This window comes from Carassius gibelio, chromosome B25 (genome assembly GCF_023724105.1).
Source record: "Carassius gibelio isolate Cgi1373 ecotype wild population from Czech Republic chromosome B25, carGib1.2-hapl.c, whole genome shotgun sequence".
NCBI lineage: Eukaryota > Metazoa > Chordata > Actinopteri > Cypriniformes > Cyprinidae > Carassius > Carassius gibelio.
This window is the reverse complement of record NC_068420.1, coordinates 9,961,414-9,972,369: the sequence shown is the minus strand read 5'-3', so window position 1 is coordinate 9,972,369 and position 10,956 is coordinate 9,961,414. Positions and strand designations below refer to the sequence as shown.

At 40.4% G+C, this 10,956-nt stretch overlaps 2 protein-coding genes across 4 annotated transcripts; one reads left to right on the top strand and one right to left on the bottom strand.

Moving 5' to 3' along the window:
• Positions 1-580: 580 nt before the first annotated feature.
• znf319b (zinc finger protein 319b) lies at positions 581-7,947 on the top strand. The gene is made up of 2 exons (XM_052597050.1): positions 581-1,269; positions 3,070-7,947. The coding sequence occupies exon 2, from the start codon at positions 3,355-3,357 to the stop codon at positions 5,185-5,187; it is 1,833 nt and encodes a 610-aa protein (XP_052453010.1). The 5' UTR covers positions 581-1,269; positions 3,070-3,354; the 3' UTR covers positions 5,188-7,947.
• A 4-nt stretch (positions 7,948-7,951) lies between these two features.
• Positions 7,952-10,932, bottom strand: LOC128013876 (coiled-coil domain-containing protein 113). 3 transcript variants are annotated; one of them, XM_052597052.1, is made up of 9 exons: positions 10,802-10,932; positions 10,290-10,404; positions 9,926-10,043; positions 9,412-9,555; positions 9,165-9,320; positions 8,852-9,088; positions 8,627-8,734; positions 8,280-8,435; positions 7,952-8,187 (listed from the first exon to the last, which is right to left on the bottom strand). In XM_052597052.1, the coding sequence occupies exons 2-9, from the start codon at positions 10,379-10,381 to the stop codon at positions 8,077-8,079; spliced, it is 1,122 nt and encodes a 373-aa protein (XP_052453012.1). In that variant the 5' UTR covers positions 10,382-10,404; positions 10,802-10,932; the 3' UTR covers positions 7,952-8,076. The 3 variants fall into 3 exon arrangements, with proteins under 3 accessions (XP_052453012.1, XP_052453015.1, XP_052453013.1); XM_052597055.1 differs by having other exon boundaries at positions 10,809-10,926; XM_052597053.1 differs by having other exon boundaries at positions 10,609-10,863.
• Positions 10,933-10,956: the final 24 nt, after the last annotated feature.

Sequence of the window (10,956 nt, the reverse complement as noted above, 5' to 3'; positions counted from 1 at the left end):
CTGCTTAAATATGAAAAGTCTTAAAACACAAATGTTTACAGAAACACATGTTAGCAAACCTGAAAGTTCACATTCTCAACAGCCCTGGAGGGGAAAAAGAAAGATTATTTCCCGATATTCAGTGTGCAATATGCTTCTGTTGAAAAAAAAATGTTGCCGTTTCTTCACGGCGCACCGATACAACAAACACGAGAATTCGTTAATGAATCGTTCTTATGAGTCAGATCATTTACAGTGAATCAGTGGAACCGGTTCACAGCACCGGTCAGAATGATTCATTCACAAATCTGAACAAGCGGTCCGATCGTTTCTGAGCTTCAGCATATTATATATGGCAGGTTTATATCATCACACTAACGACACATTGTTGGGTTTTATTAATATTGTTTGGTTTTATTTGGGATTACATTTTTTATTCAAATCATGGATTAGGTACGTTTTTAAAGCGGTTCTTATAAACTAACAATTCAAAAGAACCGATTCAAGAAAAGATTCAGTCCTCCCATCACAGATGTTGTCCGTCCCACAACAGCAACGATGAATTCAAATGGTTCCGGGGTCACCTTCCGGCTATTTTGCATTCTGCCTTATTAAAACATTACAGCTGGTCAGCATAACATTAAGTCTCTATTCATAAACGTAATCTTGCATCCTAGCATAAACTTTAACATACAGCGTTAACACGAACAAAATGTTGACGTTGATGTTCGTATTGAAGCTTCAAATGAACTGTTATCCTGTCGTGTGCTACAATAATTCGTCCAAAAGCGTTATAATATAACAACAATTTACCCATATAACCTGAAACAGCGACAGTCACATATTATGCGTAATACTGACGTTTTAGTATGAATATGTACATCTAATCACCGTTCTTGAATAATATAAATGAAGTTCCGGTATGTTTTGCGAGGATGTCAGTTATGTGTTATTCAGGTTCCCGTTCGGCTGTCGGAGGTTTCGGTGGTCACTGATCCCAGCCCCTAATAAAACACACTATGTGTTGGGCCACCCTCGCCTGTCGACTCCCCTAAATGCGCTGCAAACGCCGAAAAGACTTATCGGGTTTTTGCCGGAGCAGCCCAACAGAGATCCGGAGAGTTGGCAGTGTTTTCTTGTGTTTTTGTAGGCAGTGTCCAGGGGGTGCGGCCTACCGAGACCGCGGATCGGTGCGAGAATTTACGGCCTTCAAAAACACCATAAGCTGTGTTTTATTATTAAACTTATATTTCCAAGAATGACCATGCGTGGAACCCGCTTATGAAAAAGGTAATATGCATATCTGAACAAAATATATCAGGGTTTGTGTGTTGCAAGGCTAATGTTAGCCTGTTAGCCAGCTTGCAAATTATCGTTAGCCATTTTGCAAAGCTGTGTGCTCGTATTTTATCCCAGGTGTCTTGAAAACCCGCCGGTTTTATAATCTGTTGGGTTCTGTGTTGGACATTAATACTTGTGCTAATTTTATGTAACGTTACAATTTTTTCGGATTTTAAGAACCGCGATAAAAACACACACACACAAATAATAATAATAATAGTGTGTTCCGCGAGTGGTGTGTAAACAAATATGCGTCGATCGAGCGTCATACGTTACATATCGTTCTGTGTTATTAAATTTTCTTAACCGTGCATGCGTGGTTTGGTACACAGGCTATTAATGTGGTGACTGAGACAATAGAACTGTCTCAAAAAATAATTTAGAGTTTCCTACCTGGACAGCATTTTGGGTATCATGCATTTCTGAGATGCATCAAAATGCTATTTGTTGGCAAGACAGTCCATCTCGCTATCCAAAATGAAACCTGATGTGTAGCAGACAGATGCTCGTACATTTGATACCATTGGTGAGAAGTGGTCTGTCATCAAGTTTCATTTGGTGCGAATGATGCCGTTTTCGCTCATTGTTAGTAGTTTAGCAGTTGCTCATGTAGAATATAGGTGTGCTCTTAATATTCCAAGTTAGAATAATATGATTTGAAGTGTACATTGGTGGGATGATGTAGATTTCCTAATAGACCATCCAGCCAAAGTTGTTGGAGTAAAGATCAAGGCCATTCACATTAGCAGTGGTTAAATTGCCAAGATCCTCAAGTCACTTTGCTGATGATGTAGTAGGCGTTCCTGCTGTAACCATTTATATCATAAAGTGGATCACATATGAGTGCTGCTGTATTTATATATATTTATTTTTTTATTTTTTTATTTTTTTTTGTAAGAAGTTGATGCCCGCTTTCCTGCATCACCTGCAGTATTTTTAAACTCATGTTGGTTTAAATAACCAGCTTTCTCTGGTCAATTTTAATGATTCAAGCTACTGTCAATGTCAGGGCTCTTATTGCTTAACAATATGGCTATTTTATTGTGTTCCTTTCACACCAGTCGATATTTTTTATTTTTTTGCTATACTATGTGCACACACATTTTAGTTTCAGCTATATTTTCTATATACCAGAAAATATATTTTCCATACCATCTTGATTTTTATTTTATTTTTGACAACAAAAAATAATGAATTATGTCATTTTTAACGTAGTCTTACTGATGTTTCCAAAAATATGTTTTTATATCTGTTTCGATAAAACAAGTTTACACTTCAAAGGTGATACAAAAGTGCTTCTTAGACTTATTAAATTCTACTCTGAGGTGGCATAAATACATTAAAGGCTTAATTTAGCCTGTTTATTGCACCATTGTATCTTAACACTGAATTTTAAATGGGTACAAAGCAGCCTTAACTTGGCAATGAAAAAAAAAATGCCTTTTGTCAGCGGGTTAGATAATGTTACACTGGAAAGATTTAAATCAGCAAATTATGTAATGATAATACTCATTTTAATATTAAGTTTAAATTTCTATGTAAGTGTAAAATGTCATGTACAAGATCAACTAATGTACGAAGTACAAGATCAACTAATGTATGATGAGGCATTGATTGTTCCATCAACTGGCTCAAAACTGTTTCACAATCATCCTTGTTGTGAAGGCCTGCAGTGTGAATGCCCCTAAAGATATTTGGAGTGTTTTATTGGACGTTTTTTTATCCAGTTTTCTTGTTTTTCTCTTTTAGGGCTGTACCAAGGTGATGAAAAGGATCAAGCTCCTTTGAACGTTTGGCTGATGCTCACATCCATGTCAGTTCGCTGCTATATCAAACCACAAAGTGTTCCTGAAAACATTATTACATATAATTAGTTTTTTTCTTCATTTGTCATTCTCACGAGCTGTCAAAATAAGTTCCTCTTTGCCTCCCCACCTTTCCCATCGTGGGCAGTCCAACAATCCCTTCCACTTAAATTCACCTGGAAAGAGGTTGAACTACGGCACAAAGCTGAATCCATACAGCCGAGCCCGGATGACGGAGGCATGGCAGCAGCATGCTGTTGCCCCACCTCCAGTTGTGCACACCATCCCACCAGGGGCGGACACACTGGGCTGCACCGTCTACGGCATCGTCCTCCAGCCAGACACGGCATTGCAACAACAACAACAGCAGCAGCAACAATCCCAGCAGCAGCAGCAACAACAACAGCAGCATCACAATCAGCAGCACAACCAGCAGCAGCATGCGGCACAAGCGCAGCAACCCTCCTTGCATGTCGGGAGCGAAGGAGGACACAAGTGTGGTGCGTGTGGCCATGACATCTCCCATCTGGCTAATCCTCATGAGCACCAGTGCATGGTGAGCCAAGACCGTTCATTTCAGTGCACGCAGTGTCTGAAAATCTTCCACCAAGCCACTGACCTGTTGGAGCACCAGTGTGTACAGGTGGAGCAGAAACCCTTTGTGTGCGGGGTGTGCAAGATGGGCTTCTCCCTGTTAACTTCTCTAGCGCAACATCACAATGCCCATAACAGCGGCAACCCAATGAAGTGCTCCATATGTGAAAAAACATATCGGCCGGGTTCTGGAAATGCCACACCAACTTCGTCAACGGCCACTCCAGGGCAACCATCCACCGACGAAGCGTCATCCAGTGGCAGCGCTGCCGTTGGGACATCAGGCCAGCCTACTTTCGAGCCTTCGCAACCTGACAGGCCCTACAAGTGTTCGGTGTGCTCCAAGGGCTTCCGTCACTTATCTGAGCTCACCCGTCATGAACGCGTCCACACGGGCGAGAAGCCTTTTAAATGTGAAACTTGTGACAAAAGCTTCAGCCAGTCCTCTCATCTAGCCCACCACCAGCGTACCCACAGCTCCGAACGGCCGTTCAAGTGTGCGGTGTGTGAGAAGAGCTTCAAGCACCGATCTCACCTAGTCCGTCACATGTACGCCCACTCAGGTGAGCACCTGTTCAAGTGCAACCTTTGCGAGTTGCACTTCAAAGAGTCTTCCGAGCTCCTCCACCACCAGTGTCAGCCGCAAGGTGCTCGGCCGTTTCGCTGCGCCACTTGTGGGAAGGGCTTCAAGCGTCCGTCCGACTTGAGACAGCACGAACGCACCCACTCGGAGGAACGCCCATTCCACTGTGAAGACTGCCAGATGAGCTTTAAACAACAGTATGCCCTGGTGCGCCACAGGCGAACGCACAAGCCCTCCGCCGACCGCCCCTTCAAATGTAACCTGTGCGACAAGGGCTTCCTGCAGCCGTCCCACTTGTTGTACCACCAGCACGTTCACGGCATGGACAACCTTTTCAAATGCGCCTCTTGTGGAAAGGGCTTCAGCCAGTCCGGGGAGCTGCTCCGTCACAAATGTGGTGAGTCCACCTCGCCACCCACAAATCCAGACAAGCCCTACAAGTGCGACGTTTGCGGAAAGGCCTACAAAAAGGCCACCACGCTACAGCGGCATCAGAATTCCCACTGCACCGAGAAGCCTCTCAAATGCTCACTGTGTGACCGACGCTTCCTGTCCTCCTCAGAGTTCGTGCAGCACCGATGCGACCCATCCCGGGAGAAGCCCTTGAAGTGTCTCGACTGTGAGAAGCGCTTCAAGTACTCCTCGGAGATGCAGCGACACAGGCGTGTCCACACTGGCGAGAAGCCCTACAAGTGCGCCAGTTGCGACAAGGGCTTCAAGCAGCGTGAACACCTGGCCAAGCATCAAAGCGTGCATGCAAGAGATGCCCAGTTTAAATGTGTATGGTGTGGAGAGCGATTCACTGATCTAGGAGCCCTTCAGGAGCATACTGTCCAGCACACAGCTGAGGGTGGGGGGTACCCTGTGTCCTCTCTCATTCAGTAATTTGTGCCCCCGATTACCATTTGCAAAGGTATTATCAATCACCGCAAACTACTCCAGTCAAATGAATTCTTACAAGGCCCAGTAACCTCATAATACCTCATTTTCTTCTAAACACATGCATATGGTCAACTAGTTATTCCCTTTTTGATATCAAGAGGCATACTTTAATTGGATTTTATTGGCAAAAAGTTATCGATCTCTATCTAAATCCTGGGAAGAGGCAGGGGGAGATCTCCAAACTCTGTCCCAGATAGCACTGTGATCCTAGTCCCGTAGGTCGGTATTTGCCCTGCATGGTGGCTCCTTGACCCAACGTGGCTCACAATGCCCCCATCAGATCTCTAGAGCACAAGACAAAAAAACAAGTCTGCAACTAATTGTTCAGGCTTGATTCTATCATATTCTTTCATTTTGGTCGTACCTAGAATGGTTGAAATACTGCTTACTGTGTGCCTCTATGTTAACAGCTATTCTGATCACTAGCCTTGCCTCCAGTATGAGTATGTTTTACACACATTTGGAGCAACTCCGGCAGCCTACTGTGCGCATTTAGTTCACCCCAAAGCTAATGACAAAACAAAAAGGGGGACAAATTTGTGCTGTTGAAACTGTCTTGTGTATGTCAGTGTTGACCTTCCCCTCATTGTGGCAACTAATGGTATGTACCAAAAACCATCACTGTACTGTACCAGAACTTAAACGGGACAGATCGTTAACCAGCAGAAGTATAACGACCTCAGACGGTCTCTACATTTCACTGAGATTATACATAAATATATAGAATCTATATAGAAATGTAAACCTCAATCTTGTATACAAACAGTTCATATTAACACAGGAATCAGTACAGCTGTCCTGAAAATTGCCTAAAAAAAACCTGCAAAGGCTTCCTGTATTACTGTATGTACATAGTATGGATGCAACTTGTTTACCAGTCCTGTCATTAGATATTGCGTTGTCTTTTTTAAACTGCACCACAATTTTATAAGTAGCTTTTCATGTGAAGGTCTGATTCATATATTCTTTAAGTTTTGTTTTCCGATTTGCCTTTTAAATTAATTTCAGCCTCTTTGTAGATGTAGTTTGGATTGTTATTGGTGTGTTCAGGGTTGTGTGAAAGTTGACTGTTTTTATAAAGGTTTTTACCCCTTGTCCGGCCACCCACTCCCCCATACAGGACTCATGTAGGCCTACTTGTACAGTACCCTAAGTGTCATTCTTCCTCTGCTGTTTAGATTTATCCACGTGTCTGATCTGCCAACACCGTGTCCTGCCTGCAGTCATTTGCCTTTCGCAACATGACGGCGAGTCATTTATTGTTATTCTTTTATAAAAACCATAAGATCAAAGACTTTCAAAATGGATTTTCAGTTCCCCCCAGAATCAAGGAGGGAAAGTGATTGTTTGGGCCTCTAAGGCCTTGACTTAAATGCACGTCATTCTGACGTTTTTGTTCGTGAATGTCTGTGTTGCATACTCATCAAATAATAACCAGTATGTTCTTTTGAAAAGGTTTTTTAAACTGACACTTACTACAATCGTAGTATATACATGTACATGTTTTAGAGGGAACAGGTTGATTTATACTACTGCGTCAGACCTAAGGTGTAGCCTTTACGCTGTAGGCTATGCATCAGTTTTCATTTATACTTTTGCATCGTTGTCTGCATCGATGTGCATTACACGTCCATGGTCATGTTGCTGGTGTAGCCCGCAGTACTATGACAAAAGTCGAAGTAGAAGCAGCTCATCGGAGAAGCATAATCGCTGTGACGGCGGCAAATTAATTTTAAATAATTATTTAAAACTACAAAAGGAGACAACAGTGGAACAGAACAAGATTGCATTATTTCAGTCTCCACAAGGACTTGTATCACGGCAGATCAACATTGTTTGTCACGGACAACTACTGATGTATAATACTATGTAGTATAATAAATAAGACACTTGTTCTTTGCTTTGTTTTATTTTACATAAAAAGGCGTAACATTATAATATATTAAAATGCACCTAAACACACAAAACTCAAGTATATGAAGGGAGGAGTTCAAGCAGACCAATCACAATGCTTGCTGTCCGCGTTGAATTGACGTACTGTTTGATTTTTGGAGAGGTGCACATCAGGCTACGACATAAAAAAGTGCATCTTCGCGTTGGCTACAGCGTAGGTCTGATGGAGTAGTATAAATCAGCCTTAAGTGGTACTCATTCAAGAGTAATCTTTGGATTTTCAATCACATACTCTACTTTTTTAATATTAGAAGAAGCTACCACATTTTTATTGGTTTATAAATCTGAATTTGAATAGAACAAGCTGTCCAAGTTTTGATTTGCAGAGGGGCTTTTTTTTTTACTGTAGGCATTCAATCAGTGAGCAGTTGAATTTGGCAACTATGTTGTGTTTTTTATGTTTTCACGTTTATTACTTTTTTATTAATATTGTTTAAAATCTCTATATAAATATCTATATACTTGGCAGACGTGTCAGGACCACAGGAGAACGTTAAGATTGATGACCTTCCTCTATGGTTTTGAGACCCCTCCACCCCGTGCATGCCTGCTGTGTTAGTTCCCGTAATCTGTTCCAAGTATCTGCACTTCCGAGTGCACATATTTCACCTTGATTTTTTTTCAAATTGTAGATTGTGAATGAGCTAGTAAGAAAACTTCATGTGGCGGTTGATGTGATATTCATGCTTAAATATCTGTATGTAGCATTTAATACACACAGCACTAACTAATAAACCTTTTCATGAATAATGCATTCTTGTCATTTTTATGTTCATTTTATTTTTCTGCATATTGATGCATTTGTTTTAAAATATGTGGTTTACTTTGACCTCATCTTGGGTATTGAGATTATTTAGGACGTGTTTAGTTTTTGTTGTTTCAGAATCCATACAATCCAGCATCTACGGCTGCATATCGTGTAGGAACTGTTCTGGCTCCAGCAGTGATCCGAAGTTTGTCCCAGGATTTTGAGTATGTTTTTAGTGCCATCTGGAATAATAATAATAAGGTCATTAAAAACCACAATTCTGGAAATTAAAAAAAAAATAAAAAAATTATACATATACTTTAAGAATCCTCACCTCTGCAATCTCCACCTTGCGTTCCCATTCTTTAACACTCTTCTTCAGCTGAACATGAGACTCCTTAACTTTGATGTATTGTAGTACATGTGGTACGTGAAAATCGGCCAACTGGGCCCTCAACTTCCTGTTCAGAACCTCTGCCTTGTTTCGTTCCTGTCAGGAAAAAAAATCTATTATGGCTTTCGGCCAGTGGAGTAGTACCACTCCAAATAGTACAAAAGTCTTTTAGTCTGTTATTGTTGTTTTTAATAATGGTCGATAGATTACCAGAATTGTAATATTTATTTATTTACTACCATGACGTTGGGTTCTGAAGTGCATATAAGGAATTTCATTATCCTGACCTCCTCTGCTTGCTTGGTCTCCTCCTCAAACTTCATCAGTAATTTCGCCCGTAAAGCTGTGTCACTGCTCAGCATGTCTGATTCATGTGTCAAGGTCTGAAGCTTCTCCTGCACGATTAAAATATTGAAACATGATCCTGTAGACACTCGGAGTTTTAGGTCAAAGACAAAACAGTTGATGTCTTAAGCTTTCAGGACCACATTATGGTTGATTGAGCATCTCACCTTATTGGAATTCAAGACATGCAGGGTCTTCCCTGTGAGTAATTTGAGTTCCACGCGTCTGAGGTTTTGCTCATCCAGAAGCTTCCTACATTTCATGTTCCCAAACTTGAGCTGCTCAAAGTCCAAAGCTGTCAGGCCTTCACCCATCTCCTCTTGTTGTTTCAATTGGATTTGTAGTTTTTTCTTGTATGCGAGGAGTGCTGCATTCTTCTGATGCAACTTCTCAATCAGGCTCTCCTGGAAAAATGTGGGCGCTTTATTGTGCTTTCAAATTACTATTCTTGTAAACATGCAATCTGAAGTTTTCTTTTACCTTGGCCTTTACTTTGTCCTCAATGTATCTGATGACCTTCTCAGCACTCATCGTCACACTCTTTTTATCCCGCAGTGCTTTACCAATGTCACGATCAAACTGGCAACATTCTTTTTTAACCTCCGCCAAGTGGATATCAGCTTCTTCCAGAGTTGCCTAAAGAGGGCAGAATCAATTACATAAGCATATGAAATGAATTAGTAATAGCCTCATGAGCTTGTTCTCCCTCTCTCTCTTGACTAATGACCTTGTAATTGTCCAGCTCTCTTTCTGAAAGGTCTTTTGCTCTCTTCAGATCCTCGGTCATCTGTTTATGCATGCTTTTGGCGACATCACATTTCTGTTCCAGTGTCAGGAGCTGTTGTTTTGCTTTAGTTTTCCTTCCTGGACTCTGGTGACAAAAGATTGATAATGTTGTGATTGACAGTCATTGATGAATGAACTAATGACATCAAGGAAATAATATATATATATATATATATATATATATATATATATATATATATATATATATATATATATGTATATATGTATATATATATATATATATTTTTTTTTTTAAGAAATAAAACAACGTAAAACTTTTTAGACTACGAGATTAACATGCACAAGTAATAATTCACCTCAAAATTTGAGAGTGGAAAGAGACAACCGTGACGTCATTACGTATGGAATGTTACTGCATGGCTGTATTCATATGTTTACAAAAATGAGAAATTATTCAAAACGCATATAACACACATCGAATATGAAATACGTACCGTTGCTATTTCCATCTGTGATGATGTTTCATAATTCTCCGATTGAGGCTGCAGGTCCAGCCCAGTAATATATCGCTCAAACATATCGATCTCTGCTTGTAGCACTGCATTTGAGCGTCTTAAATTCAGGTTGACAAAAGTTATTCAAATGAGTTATTCATGAGTTATTCAAATGTAAAAAAAAAAATCATTTAAATGACTGTTGACAGATCAAGAAATAAATCGCTTAAAGTCATTTGAGACGCTGCGGGCTGGTTATCAGCCAACTGCATATATTAAAACGAACAAAGGTTATCGTTTGGAAAATATGAAAGGTTATCGTTTTGCAAGAATAGTTGTTATTAAAAATAATTTTGTGTCTTACTTCAAGTCCTCAACAAGTCCAACAAGTTGTTTTTCATCCCTGTTGATTTCACCGTCCTCCGTTGTTTCAGCCATGGTTGCTAAGGAAACCATGACGTCACAGATCGTGTGTGCGTCTGCTTCGCCGTTAAATCATTTATATTCAAATAATAAACACATAAATTCATTATTGTGATATTCGGGGGTGTTATTTGGGGGCAGATTATACCAGACGTTACTCCATATTCACAGAAGTCCTTCAAATAAAACAGCGAAATAAACAAATAACATCAGAATTATTAATATTGTAATGATTAAATTATGAGGAAAAGTAACGTTACATGCTAACGTAGATGTTCGTGTCGTTTACATACAGATGTATGTTTCCCGAGTAAATCGTTTATTAAGTAAGTTAAACCATTTGTACAAAACTGCATGTGTTATGAAATGACATATTCTTTTGAAATTACTGAAATGGAAACAATGGAAAACCCAGCTAGGCTATGCATTTCCTCAAAATGTATATTTTTTTACATAGTACTTGTGTCGCATCTGCTCCTCTTTCATCAGTGGAAACGGAAGTCTTTCAGGCGCATAGCAACGGACCATAGCGCAACGGACGGACATGCCCAGTGGCTACTACATCTTGTACTTCCGGCTGTTCGATGCTAATTGATAAAGCTATCTTG